At 42.9% G+C, this 22,261-nt stretch overlaps 1 protein-coding gene across 2 annotated transcripts in view; it reads left to right on the top strand.

Annotated features, from left to right (window-relative positions):
• INPP5A (inositol polyphosphate-5-phosphatase A) overlaps positions 1-22,261 on the top strand; it is a 599,826-nt gene that overhangs the window by 327,205 nt on the left and 250,360 nt on the right. For both annotated transcript variants that reach the window (XM_040361359.1, XM_040361360.1), the window contains exons 7-8: positions 7,557-7,609; positions 11,763-11,882. In XM_040361359.1, coding sequence (XP_040217293.1) covers positions 7,557-7,609; positions 11,763-11,882 — 173 coding nt within the window. The remainder of the gene's footprint in view (positions 1-7,556; positions 7,610-11,762; positions 11,883-22,261) is intronic.

The following is a 22,261-nucleotide window of genomic DNA, read 5'->3' as shown; positions in this document are numbered from 1 at the left end:
GAAAATGAAGTGTTGGCAAATCTTCTAGTTATGGTGATTGTTCTCTAATTTCTCACTTTGGAGAGATTTCTACCCACTTGTATTATTTTTCTGGTACGGGAAGTAAAAGGAAATCATCCCAACGGGACAAAAACTGCAAAAAAAGTAAAAAAACTTGGCAGACGTCACCTTTTTAAAACTATATACAATACAGAAAAAATGGCATTAGAAAGTAAAGTTTGAGTTCTATTCACATAACCATTAAATTATTTGCTGCTTTACTTTTTATCCTTAAAGTGTTACTTCTATTACAAGATTAAGGCCGTATTCACACCTGAGCGTAGCATTTTTGGTCGTTTTTTTCTGGCGTTTTGTCGCACGTATTCGCGCGTTTGCATACGGCGTTGTCCGACGTTTTTGAACTTTGTCATTTTTTATTTTAGCCAATAGGAAAAAATGATCATCTCTTTCATCATTTGTTGCTGTTTGTAGATTTTTTTTATCTTCTTCCTGGGTGATGTTCTATTTCACAGAACAGATTAAAGCGACAAAACGCCCGTAGAAATGCTCATTGCCGCGCTAGACGCTTGAATCGAGCATTTCCATTAGTTTCTATGGGAATACAAACGTTCAAAAACGCCCAGATCAGCCTGATGCGCGCGCGTTTTGGAGTGGAGATGTGAACCATCTCCATTGAGAATAATGTATTTTTTCCCCTCTAGCGTTTTATAGCTTCGGGCTACAAAACGCTCAGGTGTGAATGCAGCCTAAGAGAGAGCGTTGTGCATGATGTCATAAGCCTAGGGTAATAACCAGACAAGAAACAGGAAGTGGGCTGTATAAGTTATTTACTGGCAGAAAATAATGTTTCTCTTATCGTCCATGGACGGACACAGCTCCTTAAATCTAGCAAAGAAGGACGTATGGCTCCCTTTGGGCCCAGCGCCCTGAGGAAAAGTTTTTATTTTATTTTTGTCTTTTGACTTCTGTCGGCTGAGAGACATGCTGGATATTATAGATCCTTGTAGTCTTCTCAGTCCGGCCAGCGAGCGTGAGCACACCTTTGCAAAGAGGCTGGGTCTGCCACAACATGCCCCATGACTCCTGGGGTGGCCAGTGAGCCTTGCTCCGAGGTCTGCACGAGACTGGGCTGTGGTGTTGCCTCACTCACAGTGGACCGGGCCGACCGCTACCTCCATTGCTCCACAGCTACCTGGAATGCGTCAGTGAAGTCGTCGTGTGGACGGGTAAGTACAGTCCCTCCCTCTTAGGCGGGGTGGTACGGCTGAGCATTCCTGGGGTTTGGATATCCTTCCTTCCCTGCTCCCTTTTTCCCTCTATTTCATTTCTGTCGGGGTGGGGGGGACGGAGCAACTTGCTGAGGGACTGTGTGCTGGCCTATGTGTTTTTTACTGCTGGGGGTCCTCCTTTTCTGGAAGTTTTGTGGTGCTGTGCAGCCTTTTTAGGTTTTCACCATTTAAATTGTGGCGTTTTGCCGCCATTCTATTGGCTCTGGTGCCATTTTTTGGGTGATTTTCAATTCCTATTGGAAATCCCATTGGCGGCCATTTTGTTGTAGCCGCGCTGTGATGCAGCATATTATTGCGATCTGCCATTTTCCTGTGACCGAGTCAGGCTCCATATGCTGCGCTCGGCGGCCATCTTGTCTGAGTCCTCAGCCTCTAGTGCCATTCTCCTCACACAGCACCACCACAGACTACCTCACAGCTACCTCACGGTTTTCTCCTCACACACAGGTGTGTGCTGGAAACGAGCAGTGGCGCTGAGCAGGCTCCCTTTGGTGTAGTGAGTCCCCTGGGTAACCCCCCCGGTCAGCGCAACAGGTGTGGTAGGTTTTTGTTCAGGTCTGAACTGGGCCCTGGGAGTTTTTCCTTATAATGGTGTCAGTATCTGGCTATGGAGTCAATATCTGGGTCCTTCCCCAATATGCTGGTGATGGCAGCAGGTGTTAGCACCTGGGATTGCCCACAGAGGCTTTATTGTTGGTCCTGGACACTTTTGTGCCAGGGTGGGGGCGGACTGCGGACAGGTTAAAAGAGTGCCCCCCTCCCCCTGTTCTCTCCTGGGGAATGCTCTGTTATGGAGCCACAGACCAGATACCTGGGTCGGTGCAGGATAAGGCTCTCTTCAGCTGGATAGTGCAGCTGGGTTTCCGCAGAGGGCTCTGTCTTTTTTGGTTCACAATTCAGACCGTTCTGTGTAGGTTTTTTCCTTCTGTGCCCTTCTTTGATAATTTCTTAGATGCAGAGTGAGGAGGGTTATGTCTGGAGGGACTGCCCCCTGGGCTAGGCTAGTTCTCTCCTGTAAACAGGGAACATAACCCACTTTAAGGAGCTGTGTCCGTCCATTGACTCGGAGAAAAGGATTTTACGGTGAGTACAAAAAATCCTATTTTTACTATCCAAAGTTAAACCAACAAGGACAAAAGATTTAGTAGATAAAAAAATTACTGAAGGTCCACTTTAAGTCAAAGCTCAGTGTCTCTTTAACCACTTAAGCCCCGGACCATTATGCAGGTAAAGGGCTTGGCCCTTTTTTTGCGATTCCGCACTGTGTCGCTTTAACTGACAATTGCGCGGTCGTGCGACGTGGCTCCCAAACAAAATTGGCGTATTTTTTCTCCACAAATAGAGCTTTCTTTTGGTGGTATTTGATCGTCTCTGCAGTTTGTATTTTTTGTGCTATAAACAAAAAAGAGTGACGATCTTGAAAAAAACACAATATTTTTTGCTATAATAAATATCCCATTTAAAAAAAAAAAAGATTACAAGGGACACACCATCGGTCTCCTCTCCCTGACAGGACGTGGGTCTCTGTGTTTACACACAGAGATCCACGTCCCTGGCTCTGTGAATGCCGATCGCGGGTACCTGGCGGACATCGCGGCCGCCAGGCACACGCATCGACACCTGAGTGGTGTGGCGGGTGCGCGCGCCCCCCAGCGGCGGGAGGCCGTAAATTGACGGTCTCCCGGCATTGTAGAGCCACCTTGTGGCCGTCAATTTTCGATGGCCCAGATAGGAAGTGGTTAAAGTGTTACTTCTATCACAAGATTGAGAGAGAGAGAGCACTGTGTAAGATGTCATAAGTCTAGGGTAATAACCAGACAAACAGGAAGTGGGCTGTAGAAGGTATTTACTGGCAGAAAAAAATGTTTTACTATCCAAAGTTAAACCAACAAGGGCAGAAGATTTAGTAGATGGAAAGATGAAAAAATGACTGAAGGTCCACTTTAAGTCAAAGCTCAGTGTCTCTTTAAAGTACGTTAAATGGTAATTGAATGGCATTTAATTGTGAAAACAATGTCTACCATATGCTTTCACACTAAAAGCGCCCAGATGTTAAACGCTGCTATATTTAGCAGCGCTTTACCGTCGTTTTTGCAGGGCTTTTTGGCCACTAGCAGGGCGCTTTTAACCCCCTGCTAGTGGCCGAAAAAGGGTTAAAAGCTGCACTTTGCCGGAGGTTTGGCAGCGCTGCCCATTGATTTCAATGGGCAGGGGCGCTTTAGGAGCAGTGTATACACCACTCCTAAAGCACTGCAAAGAAGCTGCTTGCAGGACTTTTTTTGACGTCCTGCCAGCACAGCACCCCAGTGTGAAAAAGCACTCGGGCTTTCACACTGGGATTGCAGATGAGGCTTTTTTTCAGGCGCTATTTTTAGAGCTAAAGCGCCTGAAAAAAACGCCTCCAGTGTGAAAGGGTCTAAACCACTTTATTTAAAAAAAAAAATGCAATTTTTTTCCATTCGATTTTTACTTTTTGTTGCATCTGAATTTAGTTGATCTCCTGCAGCCTTTATATGTAGATTTTTTTTTTTTTTTTTTCATGCACTTAAGCAACTGCAGCCCATAATTTCTCAGGATGGGTTTTCTGATGGTGACAAGAGTGGAACATGCCTGTGCAATATTCATGGTCATTTGTAGTCACCTTTTGGGCTGAGGGTGTTGGTGACCACGCAGAAGAACATTGTGTTGTCACCTTTTTTAAGGGAGGCGTTTGAAAAAATAACCTTCGTGGTCGAAACCAGATAATCATTTAATGAAAAGTGCATTAGTTCATTTGAAATGACTTTTGAAATTGTTTTGACACGTGAAGCTTATATGAGATACTAGTGATTGGGTTTATGTATCATTTATTAGGGTGACTGTACAGATTATTATGGATCTAGTCATTTCTTTGGACTACATTTTCCTTCCAATCGTTGTTTTTAAGTGATGTAGTCCTAGTAATTAGTGACATCACTACTTTCCAATTATAACATTACTATTGAGGTTATCTTTCAGTAAACATTACTTGTGGTTTCTATGGTATCCCCAGCCCTGTCCTTTGTATTAACTGCAATATTACTTTCATATTAGTCTCTTCTGACATACAGAAAGCCTCACCTTCAATTACCCTAGTTCTCTAATTCTGGGTGTAACAAAGATTACCATTAATGTCTACATTATTAAGTATGTGTGTGTGTATGTATCTATATGGATGTAATATATAATAGAGCTGCACGATTCTGGGAAAAATTTAAATCACAATTTTTTTTTGCTTAGAATAAAGTTTGATTCTCTCGGCATATCATCTTTCAAATTATACAAAAAAACAATGGGCTAACTTTACTGTTTCATTTTTTCTTAATTCATTTATGTGTATTTTTTTCCCCCAAAAAATTGCATTTGAAGGACAGCTGCGCAAATACAGTGTGACATAAAATATTGCAACAACCACCATTTTATCCTCTAGTGTCTCTGATATATATGAGTATATATATATAATTAGGGCTGTGCAAATTAACTTTTAATTAATCGATTAATCTTTAATTTTTTTGATCGATCAAATTCTTTTTGATCGATTAAAATTCTTTTGATTGGTACTCACCTCTCCGCCGGCTTCTGGGAACCGAAGAAGATCACAAGGATGCGTGCTGGACTTTCGAGGGGTGAGGTAAGTAAAACGGGGGTTCGGGGGGGGCGGTACCGTTGGATGTTTTTTCACCTTAATGCATAGGATGCATTAAGGTGAAAAAACATTTACCTTTTCAACCCCTTTAATACAGGATGAGCTCCGGCGTGTTCGCATAGAACACGTGCAGAGCCCGCCAGGAAGTGTGCTTGGAGCTGTGATGATCGCAGCCAGGGAGACATTGTCCCGATGCTCGGCTGCAGGGATTGTAAAAATGTCTCCCTGGCTGTTATTAGCGCAGCGCCGTGCACACTTCCTGGCGGGCTCTGCACGTGTTCTATGCGAACACGCCGGAGCTCATCCTTACCCTTTAATACAGGATGCGTTTGTTTCTTTTAGTGGGCCGTCGGTTATTGTTGTGAATAATATCTGGCCACAGTGTGGGCTGGGACTCCTTGCTGGGGCTTGTTTCACTAATGGGACTCCACCATGTTGTTTTTTTTTTTTTTTTTATGATGCTGGATTCATGCAAACATTTGACTAAAGACCGCTTATAGAATTGAAAAGTTTCTTTACAATTGCCAGCAATTTATTTTACAAATCAATAAGAAATGGCTTTTAAAACAGGTGATATTTTGTCCTAGATAAGATTATTGAGTCCCGGACGTTTTGTGTCAAGGTTCACATATCTTGCTGTCATGGACACTGATAAGGACTCATTCTGACCTTACAATGTGTTTTATTAAGTATTCTAAGATTATTATCGTTTTACCTAAAGGTGTTGACCAGAGCACTAATGTGAATATAATTTCAGAGTGAGTAAGGTGCTCTACTATATGCTAACTATATGCTCTACTATATGCTATAATCAATGTGTAGAAAAACGATGGTGTGGCAGACAAAAATTATTGTATATGCATTAAAGGCTGTTCACATGTCTTCTAAAACCATATTTTATCTGTTATCTTTGTTCGTTTTTAAAAGCAAGCATTTGTATTCTGGTAATATTTTTTTTCAGCTTTCCCAATCACGATAGATATTTAAGAAGCAAAAACAAAATGTGTAGTTGCAGCCAAAAATAGGTTAAAGCACTCCTTTTTTTTATTTAATTTTTTTAAGCCTAGGTTCACACTGCTGCGAATTCCAAATCGCGGTAAAATGCGCGATTTTACCGCGATTTTGCGGCTGCGATTTTGCCGCGATTTCGGCCGCAATTTAATGTAAATCGCGGCCCGAAATCGCAAAAAGTAGTACAGGAACTACTTTTTGAAATCGCAGATGCGGCGTCGCACTGATTAGGACAGTGCCATTGCCGACAATTGCCGCCGATTTGAGATGCGATTTGACATGTCAAATCGCATCTCAAATCGTTCCAAATCGTACCCAGTGTGAACCAGGGCTAAAGGGGAGATAAACCCTTCTCTATCCTTTTCAGCCAAGAAAGCTGCCATCTTGGCCTGTTTGATCTGCAACTGCGATGGTGCTGCACGTGATCAGTTATGAAACCAGACGCTTGATGGTGTGACAGTTTAGTTGAGAGAACAAACAGGGAGAGCGTTTGGCAGCGCTTTCACACTGAGGCAATGCGCTGGCAGGACGTAAAAAAAAAAACTTCTGCAAGCGGCATCTTTTAGAACGGTGTTAGAACTGTTACTGCCCATTGAAATGAATGTGCAGAGCAGCTGAACCGCCGGCAAAGCGGCACTTTGCGGGTGGTTTTAACCCTTTTTTGGCCACTAGTGGCGGTTAAAAGCGGCCGTATACCTCCGCAAAAACTACGTTAAAGCACCGCTAATGATATTGGTGCTTTACCGCCCCCACCCCAGTATGAAAGGCCCCTTTCACACGGGACGGTTCAGTAATGATTAGGGTTGCCACCTGATCCCTTTAAACCCGAACACATATTATTTACACAGGTTCTGAGGCTAGTTTAATGCAGATAAGGCACCAAGTGAGTTTAATTACCACCTTAATCAGCCACAGAACCTGTGTAATTAATATGTGTTCGGGTTTAAAGGGATGAGGTGGCAACCCTAGGAATGATCCGCCCCGTGAACCTCCGCTTGCTCAGCGAAGATCGCTCTGTTGATCCCCGCTGAGCCGGCGGATGACAGGGCAGTCTCCGCACACTGTGCAGGGGACCGCCCTGTCTTTTCTCTGTTCTCCCCTATGGGGGTATGGGATGAACACGGACCGTCTGTCCGTGTTCACCCGATCCGATCCACCAGACGGATGGAAAAGTAAGTTTTTCCTCCATCACACTTTGGCGGATCGGAGCGGGTCGGATGTCAGCGGGCATGTCACCGCTGACATCCGCGGCTCCATGGAGGAGCACGGAGCGCCCATTCAGGTCTGCCTAAAAAACTGGCAGGCGGATCTGAACGGGCCTCCCGTATGAAAGAGCCCAAAGGAGTCTTGGTGATATACTGATTAGTTTCACATGTAGCCGGAAATTACCCATTAGCACCAAAGCTTATATTGTTGAACCATAATTTTTGCTAATGTATGACTGATATCATAATAATAAACTCCTGAGACACTAACCAAGTTTGTCTACTCTCCGAGCTGTGAAATGAATCGTATATTTTTTTTTCCTAATTAGCAACACATCTGCTGCATTATATTAATCAAACTTCTTGCATATTGTGTTTATTTTACAGAGCAAATCATCTAGGAAAGGCTTTATTCGAACGCGGTGGTGTATTACAGACTGGTACGTTGTGTAAGATCTATGGCACACAGATATTGTCATTAAACAAAAGCATTTTTTATGATTGAGAACCTGCCTTAGTTCTGAACATTTCAAATCAAAGCAAGATCTTGCGGATGAATAGTTCAAGGAAGTTAACCAGTATTACAGGAAATGTGGCGTTTAATTAAATCCTCGTTAATCATATCTTTACACAGTCACAATTTCACTTTCTAGAATGAAAAAAAAAAAAAGATAGTAATTTTGTATGTTTCAAAATTATTCTTCCTCGTCAAGGTAAACAAGAAGCTTTGTGTGCTGCCTGGAAGATGACAATTTTCAGTATGTATGATTCAAAGTGCTTTTATTGGCATAAAGTAATGTCATAGGCTTAACAGACTGACATTTAGGCCATCAGGAGCGGAGGGTTGGCTGGTGTTTTTTTTTGGGGGGGGCATCAAACAATCCAGAGCTGATGCCATCTTCCAGCGTGGTGGGCTTGGGGGAAATCTGCTCCGTTGTCTACTCCTGGAGTAGCTTCCGCGATGCATCTCCTCTCTGCTCCTCCCGGTTCTAGGCGTCCAATAGGGTCGGCAGACATTTTGGCCAATCTGGAAACGGGTTTCATGCCTGCTTCCCGATTGGCAGGGAGGAGGATCCATGTTGCAACAGTGAATATTCATTCGCTGTTGCAACACACCTGATTGGTTTCCAGAAGCATCCTCTGCGACCCGAGCCTACCCTATTTTGAAAGCCTCCAGCTCTAATTGGCCGCTGTAATTCATGCATCTGGTGCCCTAAAAGGGCCAAACACATGAATAGGGGGCTGCTGAGGCGGCAGTGGATAGATTCATGCTATGCAGGAATCTATCCACTACATACAGCGGGGGGCGAGCAGAGAGAGGGCGGCGCCCCTAATGGACGGGCCGCCACTTGTCAGGAGTTAACTGCCTGACTGTACCGGGGGTTTAAGTGAATGGAGAGGTCAAATGACTACAGGTTCATTTAAAAATATCAGATTTAATTAGGGCCCATTCTTACTGATGTATTAACACTTTTCTAACATGCTTTGCAGTAGGACAGCCCATTTATTTCAGTTGACCAGAATGCATAAAAAAATGTACCTGCAGAAATGTTTGCAACATAACATACCACAGAGCTTGGCAGTTGTTAAGAACACCAATCCCTAAACCTGTTTGTGCACTCTAATAGTGAGAATGGGCCCTTAGGCCTATAGTAGCCATGATAGACCATAAAGGGACCACACAGGCCATATTGCAAATGCTTTGTGTGACTTTCCCAAACTTTAGGTAATTCTCTGATTAGAAACTGATGCTTCCAGATAAAAAAAAATAGTATTTTATTTTCAATATATTTTATTATTTTCAAAAGATGTGACATTCCATTTCCATAAACAAAGCAGGTTTTAAATTGTGAGTGTGGATACCTTTTAATTTGCAAAATTTAAGCTCCAAAGAAGTTTAAAGTGGTTGTAAACCCCATTCATGAAATATGATCTAGTCACATACATCTGTAGCGTTTACTTGTTTCTCTCCAAAGCTCTAAGTGCCGTTTTTTCTGCTGCTTCGTTCCTCTGTTATCAGCATGATAACTTCTGACAAGTTCTCCAACACACGAAATAACAGCAGATTAATTTTTTTCTCGGGGAGGGAGCTTAAAGGTAGATGAGCTCAGAGCTCGTCTATTAGACTATAGCTCTGCATGTCCTTTCGTTTCTCTGCCTATGTTGAGGGAGGGGGGGGGGGGTGTCCATCTTTCCTCCAATCAGCTCTCACACAGTGTAAGCCAAGACTCCCCACCCATACCTATGTACTGTTGGAAGAGGAAGAAGTATTTCTAATGTGCACGTTCCAAAGAGTGTAGAAAGGGAAAAACTGCAAATAAACAAGTAAAACTTATGTTATGGAGATTTGTTTCATTCCTGTCATCTGAGGCTGTCCACTTCACAGGGTATATGAGAGGGTTTACATCCACTTTAACTGCTTATCAGTTTCTAGGCACATCCTGTCTATACAAAACATTTATGGGCAAGTTATTAAAGAGCAATATTTATGGGGTTAAGGCCTCTAGATAGGAACTAAATATCGGAGGACACTGTGTTGGCATTGGAAAATGACAGTACACGATAACATTATTTCAATTAACCATTGTGTGGTGTCATTGTTTTTACTCAAATTGTATGAAAAACTACATCTGTGATCCTAATCCTTAACTTTTAAATTAACAGTACAGCCATGTGGAAGTAATTTACATTTTATATGTGTTAAATAAAAATCTTGAATATTTTTTTTCTTTTTAAATATCTCTGAATTTTGTATTTCTTAAACCCTTAAATTATATGTGTTGAGTCCCACCCTACCTTCCTCATTTTCTGTTATATTGGCAGTAGTAATTTCCCGTGAATCTAAACATGGTAAACGGATCATGCTTCCATTCTCATTACATTCTCATTTACGTCTGGCACCTTTAGATTCTGAGAATATTGAAGTGTCTAATAGAGCATAAAGTTAAACAGCAGATTACATTTTGCACTGCAATTCACTGTTATACCTTTAAATTTAACATCAGAATCATGGTGCATAAATCATCCAAGAATTCAGAAATGGTTATTCAGTCTTTCTCCAAAACATTATCCCAGAGGAACCCTTGCAATGTTCAAGTCTTGGAGAACCTCTGTGTAAAGAAATGTCCCACACTCCGCTTGAGTGCTTTTGTCATATACAGCTTCCTCCCAGTCTGAATATAGATATCAGATATTCCAAACTGTTGACAACCAATAACTAGACCAGGGGTGCCCAACCTTCTGAGGAGCGAGGGCCACTTAAGTGACTTGTTAACTGGTCGCGGGCCACAATGAACAGAGCAGGCAGATGACATGTCCATGTCCACTCTGCATATGCAGAGCAAACGGGGCACAGCACACTCTACTATATTGGCCCTCCAATCCGATCTGCCCAGGTAGAAGGGAACGGATCCCCCCTTCTGTTTTTTTTTTTTTTCCAGTAGCATGACACACAGGTATTAAACTATCCAATAGTAGACTGTCTTTGGGGGGGGGCTGCTCCCCTATCACACTCGCAGCTAATCCACGTAGACCTACATGCCATAATACTTGCTCACAAGGCAGACACAAACAATAGAACAATGGAATACAGCCACACCCCAAACGACCCAGCAACCAGTCCACAACAGTATGAGATAGCTCTCTCTATATCTATATATCTATATCCACACTCACACGCGCACACACAGCATACAGATCAGACTAGGCTTTTCTGCCACCCTGTGCCCCTAATAGACACAGGGTGACTTAGACATAGGAGGTGCATGGGGAGCTGAAACAAGAGTTTCCCAACCTCTCAAAGGGATTCTGGGTTCCACAAGCCCCCCGCCTAAAGTGACTCCCGTCACACCCTGCTAACAGCAATTCATAGGAGGTTAGTGGAACCAAATGCCCCTTACATGGGATACAAGTAGGAAGAATGCCTCCCATTACAGTGGTGGTCAAAATGCCACATTTAAAAGTAAAATGATTATTGAGTTTATGTCATTGGTTCTGCCAATGGGCGTTGACCCCATGCATCAATACATTGGGGGGTCAAGGAAACCTGGTTGAAAAAGGCTGGTCTCAATATTTACTTGATCTAATTTTCTGACAGTCTATTTCTTAAAGGAGTTCTCCAAGCTAAAACTTTTAACCCCCGCTGTGCCCGGGCTGTAAAACTATACAAAATAAACTTTCACTTACCTGCCTACGATCCCCCGTTGTTCCGATATCGCCGTCCAGTTCTCCGGTCCCGGTCTGTTCCACTTCCTGCGGGTCGGTGACTCACAGTGCGCTCAGCCTATCAGCGGCCACAGCAATGTCCCGTCGCGGCCGCTGATAGGCTGAGCGCACTGTGAGTCACCGACCCGCAGGAAGTGGAACAGACCGGGACCGGAGAACTGGACGGCGATATCGGAACAACGGGGGATCGTAGGCAGGTAAGTGAAAGTTTATTTTGTATAGTTTTACAGCCCGGCACAGCGGGGGGTTAAAAGTTTTAGCTTAGAGAACTCCTTTAACTCTGAGGGTGAATTCATGATATTTACACTGCAGAGTGTATTGGCAGCTATCATTTCACTATTAACAGTTGCCTTCTCCCCTCCTATACAGTGCCTTTGATTTGGTGAACATTCATCTTTTTCACGATGCTTCCAATTTAATTGCGTGGGAATCTAGCCCATCCACCTACTCAGGAATACGGCAGAAGGCTCTAAGTTATGTTTTAAATAGGTAAGTAAGGTGGTCATTTTATACGCTTCTTGTTTATTTGCTTGACTTCCTTACAAAATGTTTAATGTCTGGTGGATTAAACTGATTTGTAGACGATCTACGAAATTTTGTATAATCTCCCTAGTCTTCCTCTGGTTAACATATTCATGCTGCTGACCAGTCCATATAACTTCTTTCAAAAATAAGTTTAGTACATCACTGGTCTAAAGGCCCATACACACGATCTGATTTTTTTGGACAACAAACTTCAACATTAGCAGGTTTTTAAAAAAATTCAACCGTGTGTATGCTCCATCGGACAAACTTTTTCGGTTTTCATCGGACAAAAGTTTTCTCTGCAAACAGACAAACTTTCCGGCAACAAAAGTCCTATGGTGCAAATTTTTGCCATGTGTACAGAAATCCATCGGACTTAAGTCCAAAGTACAAACACGCATGCTCAGAACCAATGCAAAGATCAGACGACAATACAGAAGTTGACCAAAGGGTGGCGGTAAAGAGCTGAAAAACCACGTGATTTTGGGAAAGTTTGCTGAAAAGGTCTTGCCGTGTGTATACATTCCAAATTCATGGCCAACGCCCTTCGAATAAAAATCCACGGAAACGTTTTTGAAGTCCGTCCGTGTGTATGAGGCTTTACCTAGCACAGGTTAGGTGCACTGGCAGCCTAACTGGGACATCAACATAATCTGCTCCAGAGCCGCATTACCTCTGGCTTAAATTTTGAGTGGGATGTTAGGCATTTTTAGAACCAAGTAGTAGCATGTATAATATGGTGTCTCCCCACTCTAACTTCATGTGCATTTGGGCCCCCAGGAGCCTTTTGGCTATTTGCCTACATATACTTATCTGTATGTCAGGGGTTGTGATTAGGTAGGTTCAGGCAACTATTTAGAATATGGTTTTATTGGGTTATTTTTAGCCCTGTACTATATTCAAGTCTGCCACTGATATTTATCAGGGCGGTTTTCACATCTCCCCACATTTTTGTGCCGATTATCTTTTTTGTATTGTGCTGACGTTTTGGTGGACACTATATATCGCATGCGTTTCTGTTGTTCGCCCTTTAAGACGCATGCGTTTTGGTGTCCTCCATACAAATATTTGTATTCACTTTTATATGTATTTTTTTCTGTGGTATCAGTTGTTTTTTTTTAAATGTGGTTACACACATGTATTGTTTTGTCGTTCAGAATGTTTTTAGTTTTGCTTATCAAAATAAGAGGAGAATAGGCAAATGTAAAGGTATTGGCGCCATAAAATATCATGAATAAAAAAATATTCCTTTGGATTTTGAAGAAGCACAATGTATGTGTGAAACGTTGTCACCCCCTGGTCCGTTGTTTTAGTCCTGGTGGCAGTTTTTCAATAAACCTGTTGGGCGGATGTTGGTGTGCAGCTAATTTTTCTCACTTGGTATACACGATCTGCTAGTTCTCCAATATATATTTTGCCACAACACCTCATTTTGTATATATTCTGTATTACATTGGATCAGAAAGGTAAGGGACTTGATTTGTAATATTATAAATGTTCTTAAAGTAACCCCTTAATCTTACCACCCTCGTCATTTTACACCTCTAATGGATAATTTCAGTATTTCTGGCCTCTCTTGAAGCCCTCTTTAGCCAACATGTATTTTGTTTTGGATAAAGTGTAAAAGGGATTGAGCCCCTGTCAGGGTTTTAATTCTTTTGTCTATTTTAAAGATTTCCATTCACTTCCTGTCTGGACGGGGTAATGGTAATGCTCTCCAACACTAGTAAAAAAAAAAGTTCAGAAGAGCAAATAAGGCTTGTTTTTAGTCCTGTCTGAGCCTTCCAGCCCCAGTGATGCTCACACCTCTAATTTCTTGTATAGGCATCAGAAGGCCTGGGAAATTGGGGAAAAAAATCACCCCTGTACTCGCCATGCCATGCATGGATCAATTATTCTGAGACTCTCAGTTGCCTGTCCATTAACAAATTAGATCGGTTTACCTCATCACATTTTCAGGCTATTCTGTCAACATTTATCTGTTCCTCGGGTATCTGGTGAAGCACTTAAAGTGAAAGTAAACCCCCTATCTTTTTCAGCCAAGGAATCTGCTATATTGGCCTTGTTTAATCTTTAGCTGCCATGATGATGCACATGTGATCAGTTATGGCACCAGCCATTGGATGGTTTGACAGTTTGGTTGTGAGCACAACCAATTTGTCAGTTAGAAATAAAAAAGGGTGGGACTATATGGGTGGGACTATATGAGGCACAAAAGGTGTGTCTCCATCCCTATATTGGTTTAGATGGAAAAAAGTTTGGGACTTTATATGAGACATATGACAGACCATAATGTATGAGAGTATAGATTATACTCTTGTACATTATGGTCTGTCATATGCCTCGTATAAAGCCCCAAACTTTTTTTCCTTCTAAACCAATTTGTCAGTTAGAATTTCCGGCATTGCCAGGAATGTAACAGGTTTTTTAAACTTAAATCGATAGGTTTACTTCCGCTTTTTAAAACACATTTAGCAGAACTGTTATGTACAGTCTTGGGTGTTTTTTTTTTTTACAAAAGACAGCTTATATTTTAACAGAATTGATTTGAAATTTTTCTGAAGCAGGTGGAAATTTGTCAGGCAAACCGTGACTGCATCCTAGCAGATCCAGTCACTTGTTAAGCAGCGCCTTTGTATTCAGGCAGCCATGGTACCTAAATAAAATGCCCAGCAACGGAATTTCCTCCATCCACGCTGTTGGCGTGAATCTGGGAATTGGCTGGTTTTGTGTTATTCAGTCTACCACACTGAACGAGAGAAATGTAAGCTTCGTAATTAGGCTAGCCATACAAGTTTGGATCTTGTACACTTGATTGCCCAATCCATGCTACGTAACATGGCTGTCGGAAATCCACAGTACCATCTGTTTTATTTAGACAGTTGCAGCTCTCTGAATTCCCGAACCATGACAGCAGAGCCACCTGTAGCTCCAATTTCGGCCTATATAGCCGGAATCAATTAAAATTCAAGCGGGGTGTGGTCAGCTTTAGAATCCGCTAGGTTGGGTATTTGTATGTGGTTATGAGTATTTGTGAATATTTTGTGAGAAAAGCTTGAGACAACTTGGGTGATAGTCATTGGTACAGGAAGTGGTAGGAAAAAATGACAACGGACAGTGACTTTTAACCTTTCTATATACAGTAAAACCTTAGTTTGAGAGCATTTTGCAAGACAAGCAAAATTTTTAACAAAATTTTGACTTGATAAACAAGCAACGTCTTGATATAAGAGTAGCATCCTGTCACAACTGAGTATAAAAGAGTCATGCCTCCAAGTGTAGCAATATGGTTGCATTTAATGAAGATACAATATTTAGCAACATATTATTTCACTCAGGCCGCGTACACACGATCAGTCCACCCAATGAGAACGGTCCGGAGGACCGCTTTCATCGGTTAACCAATGAAGCTGACTGATGGTCTGATGTGCGTTAAAAAAACGATTGTGTCACAACGCGGTGACGTAAAACACACGACGTGCTGAAAAAAAACGAAGTTCAATGCTTCCAAGCATGCGTCGACTTGATTCTGAGCATGCACAGCCTTTTGACCGATGCTTTTGCATACTAACGATCGAAGGATAACTGACCGATGGGGCCCCCACACGATCGGTTTGGACCAATGAAACGGTCCTTCAGTCCGTTTTCATCGGTTTTGAACGATTGTGTGTACGCGGCCTAAGAGGCGCCTCTCTTCTCTTTTACACTCTGTAGCGTCTGCTGGATTTTGCTTCCATTTGTGGATGGACATTTTATGGTTACACAGCCTGGTCACATTGCTATGATCTTTTTATATGGACTATAAACTGAAGGCCCTATGAATAAATGGTTGTGGAACGAATCATTTGAGTTTCCATCATTTCTTATGGGGAAATTTGCTTTGATATACAAGTGCTTTGGATTACAAACATGTTTCTGGAACTAATTATGCTCGCAATCCAAGGTTTTTCTGTATATTTTAAAAGTATGTAAAATTGTACTCCAGCAATCAAAAAATAAATAAATTGATTAAAAGTCCATTATTGGTAACAATTAAAAGCAGCCTTTGCTACAATATTTGCTTTCACACCAGAGCTTCCTCCCACCACACACAGTAGTTCTTTTCTGCCACTAGAGGTCCTCAGCCTTTCAGGATAGAACTACCTGCGCCATTTAGCCTACTTCTACAAAACCCTGATGGTCATTGACCCTCCATCATCATCCGATAAGGAAAAAGGAGGTGTTAATTTAGGTTTGTGTCTTGTTTGTTTGTTTTTTTTTATTTTTTTCACCGACCCAGAGGAAATCGCCTATTATGACTAGACTGCAGCGTTAAATCTTTGTTGTAGGTTGCACTATCTGCAAATAATGGTCATAATATTATGAAATGCTTTTAAAAGAAACAAAATGCTTTGAATGTTAGGCTGATTTGTCATTCAAGATAGTTCGCTTGTAAACCTCTTTCTTAATTTAAAAGCTATTTAAAGTGTGCAGAAATATATATATATATATATATATATATATATATATATATATATATATATATATATATATATATATATATATATATATATATATATATATATATATATATATATATATATATATATATATATATATATATATATATAATTTATTTATTTATTTCTATTCGATATGATCGAGGAAAATCTTGTTACTTAAGCAAGCTGAAGAGGTTATATTCACTCAGCCTAAATGTTGTGGACAATAACAGAGACAAATGTCTTTTCTCATTCTGCTGTGCCTTTGTCATTATTTGTGCTGTGTTATACACAGGGTCTTCGACAATGGCTGCTTATCCCATTCACCCCATGCATGCCACTCTGACACTGCAGTTTTTCAGAGTATTTGTTTAATACAAAAGTCGCCTGTTGCACACAGCAACTTTTTCTTTTTTTTTTTTTTTCTCCCTTTTTATTTCCCTGCCCCTGTGAATTATGACATGTAAGGGTAGGGCCTAATATTGCAATTAATATAGATGATCCCAGTTTACCTCCCTGTATTAATAGGATTTGAGTGGGGTAGAAATCAAGGTAACTGCCCCCCCCCTGTTTTTGATTGTTGTTATGTTATCAATGCAAGGCATGTGAGCGGCACTTTTTTACAAGCAACTCATTCATGCGTATGCATTAATGCATTGCAAGAAAATGTTAAAGCGGGAGTTCACCCGAAATTTTTTTTTTAACATTAGATTGATGCTCATTTTGTCTAGGGGAATCGGGTGTTTTTTTTTTAAATCGAAGCAGTACTTACCGTTTTAGAGAGAGATCTTCTCCGCCGCTTCCGGGTATGGTCTTCGGGACTGGGCGTTCCTATTTGATTGACAGGCTTCCGACAGGCTTCCGATGGTCACATACATCGCGTCACGAGTAGCCGAAAGAAGCCGAACGTCGGTGCGGCTCTATACGGCGCCTGCGCACCGACGTTCGGCTACTTTCGGAAAATCGTGATGCGATGTATGTGACCGTCGGAAGCCTATCGGAAGCCTGTCAATCAAATAGGAACGCCCAGTCCCGCAGCCCATACCCGGAAGCGGCGGAGAAGATCTATCTCTAAAACGGTAAGTACTACTTCGATTTAAAAAAAAAACACCCGATTCCCCTTGACAAAACGAGCCTCAATCTAATGTTAAAAATTTACTTTTTCGGTGAACCTCCACTTTAAGTTCTCTATACAGTAGCAACCAGTAAATTGCCAATTTATTGAATTCAGATCATAAGAGATAAATTTTTGCTTTTTTAGTCGCTGTACTTTGCACATATGCAGTGTCATATTTGATATGACAAAATGAAGCAACATATCAAAATCCATCTTTTTAATGATGCAGCAAATTTGATATTGTGCTAGATGGTTATTGCTCTTTTATTGGCGTAATCCTGTTGGTTATTAAACCATGTAACATAAAAAATATTAACGCGTCTTACTGTAGGATAAAGCATGTTTGCAGTTTCCTTGGACCCCCTTGGAATGTAAAATGTACCTGGCCTGCATTCTTGGTCTTTTAATGGTCATAAAACTTTATTGTGACCTGAAAACATAGAGTGTCAAGCTTTTGCAAACATCCCTGTCTTCCTTTGTTAAATAGCAGTTGTGCTTTTAACTCTCCTATTTCCTTTGTCTTTCCATTATTGTCCTACTACTGTAAAGCACTCATTTACAAACAGTAGAACCCAGCTGAATTCTCCTCTTCTTTGTCATTTTTCCTTCTTGTAGCACACTGTCTGCTTCAATAAACTAAATTCGGGCTACCTCAGACCTCCCACGATGGCCTGACGGAAAGGGCGCGAAAATGACTGTAGTTTTAGTGTTAACTTTGGGTCAGAGATGTTGTGATGGGCATCGTTAAAATGTGACATTTGCCAAAAAAAAAAAAGAAAGTGCTCTGGCATCTCAGTCTTCCATGACGGGGGCGAGTCCTGGATGCGAGGCTGCTCTGCTACTTGTGGAATTGCATTCACACGGATTGGCCATTTTCAGGGAGCACCCAGCCGCAGATCCGGACCTCCATAGTGAAATGATGGGCTGAGCGGCACAAAAGCAGAGTTCTGTAAAAGCAGTGAATAATGACTAACTCTTTTCATCGGCACTGCTAACCTTTTGGCAGCCACCAGCACACTCTATTCTGATCGGCTGATTGGGGTGGACAATACACTGAAGCTCACTTTGAATGAATGCTACCACCAACAGTGTCCCTATTCAAGGTTTTGGGAACCATCTTTCACCATTGTCTAGCACCACTCCTCCAGACAGTAGGAAACGGGAAAGTGAGAACATATATATGGGGAGGGGGGAGAAAGTGCTTCTTTTCTTGCCTGTAATCCCCTCTTAAAGCTGCATAGATCGACATTTCCAGCCGAGCAACAGGAGCCATTCAGTGTCAGATAAACATAGAGGGAAGAGGTTTAAAGTCAGGCCTTTAAATCCCTTTAACTGCATGGCCTCATAATGCAGATTTAGTGCCTCTGAAAACAGAAGCTGATAAGTCTTTTCCTCTAAAGGCTTTAAAAGGCTAAAGAGCATTTAACTGCATAGGCCTTCAAACGGCAGACAAAGCTGGAGGAGGAAGAAAAATCCTTTCAACAGGAAAACTTTTTTAAATGATACCTTTCCCTGCCAAGGGGAGTCCTTATTGGTTTCTCTGATGGTAAAATGATTGTTTTGTCAATCTATGAATCCCACTGTTATTCATATTTTCTTCACAATGACCATATTCAGTATTATAGAAGGCAGATACAAGCCCTGGAAGGCATAGATCCAAGGCTGGTTGTGCATATTTTTTTTGTTAACCAAGCCTGAATTATATGCATTTTAGATGACCCATTTTTTAGAACTACAACTTGCAAATAACCTATTCAGGAAGCATTGTGCCTAAGTTTTTTTTTTTCTCAAACAAAGGTCTTTTATTGAGCATGTATAAAAAAAAATACAGTTTACATTCTCCAGAGCTTTTTAGAACATTGAACATTGCATGGGAGAGTACACATAAAAACCAAGCAGTGTATTACAGTCAAATCCCCAACACCTTGTAAGGATTCCAGGAGACAATTCCTTCCCTATCCCTTCCGAGGCCCGTAAGGGCGTCCCCTATTCAGCCGGCAGCGGCCTTAGAACAGTCTGTCATACACCAAGTCTATTGGGGCCAACCCAGGAGCATCCAGCCATTTCGCCCATCATTTTTCATATTTACTGCTCGACCCTCGTTTCTGATATACCACCTTCTCTAATCTAAGAGTGACTCCCATTTGTGTAATCCATTCCTGCACTGTTGGGGGTTCAGTGTCCTTCCAGTGTCTTAGTATCATCAGGCGGGCCTGGAACAGAGCCCTGCCTATAGCCTGTCTAGGGATAGCCTCTGCCAGGATACCCTCCGTGATCCCAAGAAGACAGACCTTGGGATCCAAAGGGACTTGGGCCTGAAAGGCCTTATTAATCGAATCCACCACCCCCGACCAGTACAAGTGGAGCTTCGGGCATCGCCACAGAAGGTGAATGAGGTCACCATGGTCCCTGCAGCATCTAGTGCAGCAGGGGTCCACCTCCAGTCCCATCCGCGCCAGCCGGGCCGGCGTATAGTGTACCCGTAGAAGGATATAAAGTTGTGATAGTCTATGTGCCACGTTCAGGGAGCAGGCGGGGATCGCCTGCAAGGCCTCTTCCCACTGCTCATCCTCAAACGCACCCACATCCCGTTCCCACTGCGCCACCGCCTTATGCGGGGCACCCGGTAGGAAGAGGTTTAGCAACATAGCGTAGCAGTTGGATATAAAACCCTTATATGTGGACACGTCTAATAAGTAATTAAATACCGGGGCTGCATTCAACGCCCATATGTCATCCTCCTGCTGTGCATCGAATGCATGTTTGAGTTGTAGGTAATAAAATTGCATGGACGCAGGGAGTTGAAAGTCCTCCCTGAGTTCTGCAAAAGGTCTCAGCTTGCCCGCCCTTACAATGTGTGACATTGCGGATATACCATGCCCTTTCCATCTCGATCCGTACGGTATCTTAGCTATCTCTCGGTAGTGTAGGTTGTCCCATATGGGGCTGTATTTTGTGAACCCTGTCACGCCTTGCATCATCCTGATCTTATTCCAGACCTTTTGCATGAGGACATATGTGGGAAACCGTCTGTTGGATTTCGCATACTGCAATGCTTCCAATCCCTCCGCCACCTCCGTCCCGGTCGTGAACCTGAGCAGGCGAACCGAAGAGTCCTTCAGGTTCAACTGGAGGTCCCCTTGGGGGGCAGACACTCTCGCAATATGCTGCGCCTGGGAGGCTAAATAGTAGAGCCAGGGGTTGGGCAATGCCAACCCGCCGGCCTCCTTTGGACATTGCAGTTGTTCCAATTTGACCCTGGGAGGTTTTGCTAACCAGATTAATGAGCGGAAGAGGGAATTAATAATTCTAAATTTTTTCAGAGGGATGACCATCGGGGAGTTATGTAATATGTATAGCAGTTGTGGCATAAGGATCATTTTTATTAGATTCACCCTACCAACCAGTGACAGTTTAAGTTTGCTCCACACCTTGACCCGGTCCCTACAGCGATTAATCAGCGGGGTAAGGTTGAGTTTAATGTAGTCTAGTGGGCATGCCGTGACTTGGATACCCAGGTACCGAAAAGATTCAGATACCGGGATATCTTGTATATTATTCACGGGCGGGATAGATCGTCGATCAAGCAGTAGCAAGGAGGACTTGGTCCAGTTAATAGTCAGGCCCGAGTAAACGCCGAACCGTCGGACCACCGTCATGGCCTGCGTCAACGACCCGGCCGTGTCCCCTAGAAGCAGCATGGTATCGTCGGCATACATCATAATTTTCTCGTGCAGGTCTCCAAAATGGAATCCCTGAATCAAAGGATCTGCCCGAATCATGACCGCAAGAGGCTCAATGGCCAGGGCAAAGAGGAGAGGCGACAATGGGCACCCCTGCCTCGTGCCCCTGTGCAAGTCAAAAGTGCGCGACACCCTACCACCCTCCCTTATCGCCGCCACCGGGGAAGAGTATAGGAGTCGGACCCAGGAAATGAAGCCCTCTCCAAACCCAAATTTTCGCATCACCGCCCAAAGATACTCCCATTCAACACTATCAAACGCTTTGTGTGCGTCAAGAGATAGTAGGGCTCTGTCTCCCATGTTGTCCGCCTGAGATTGCATATTGAGAAAGAGTCTCCTCAAGTTTATCGCCGTCGATTTCTGCGGCATAAACCCCGACTGGTCAGAATGAATAATATTAGAAATGGCACCATTCAGCCTGACCGCCAGGACCTTGGCGAGAATCTTTACATCGTTCTGTAATAGGGAAATCGGTCTGTAGGATCCCGGGTCAAGCGGGTCTTTGTCGGGTTTGAGGATCAAGACAATGTTTGCCCTGGTCATCGACTTGGGGAGAGTGCCCACCTCCCTTGCGGCATTAAATACCCTCAAGAGGTGTGGGAGCATCAGTTCCCCGTATTGTTTGTATACCTCCGCAGGGAGGCCGTCATCTCCAGGGGCCTTGGAATTAGGGAAAAGGCTAGTCGCCATCTGTAGCTCACCCAAAGTTAGAGGTGCCTCCAGCATCTCCTTATCCGGGGTCGACAGTTGCGGTAACAGGACAGGTTCCAGATAATCCCCCAACGAGTCCAAGGAGTATGTACCCCTGGACTCATAGAGGGAGGAGTAAAACCCGACCAGCTCCCCCAGGACCTGGTCCGGGGAGTTCGTCACCCCCCCACCCGAGGCGCGTAGCGCTCCAATGGAGGGAGACATCTGCTGGGCGTGGGCAATGGTGGCCAGCATACGGCCTGTGTGTTCACCCTCCTCATAGTAAGCCGCCTTTTGGAAAAAGCGCTTCCT

This window comes from Rana temporaria, chromosome 8 (assembly GCF_905171775.1).
Source record: "Rana temporaria chromosome 8, aRanTem1.1, whole genome shotgun sequence".
Classification (NCBI taxonomy): Eukaryota; Metazoa; Chordata; class Amphibia; order Anura; family Ranidae; genus Rana; species Rana temporaria.
The sequence above is the reverse complement of the archived record's forward strand: the minus strand, read 5'-3'. Positions and strand labels throughout refer to the sequence as shown.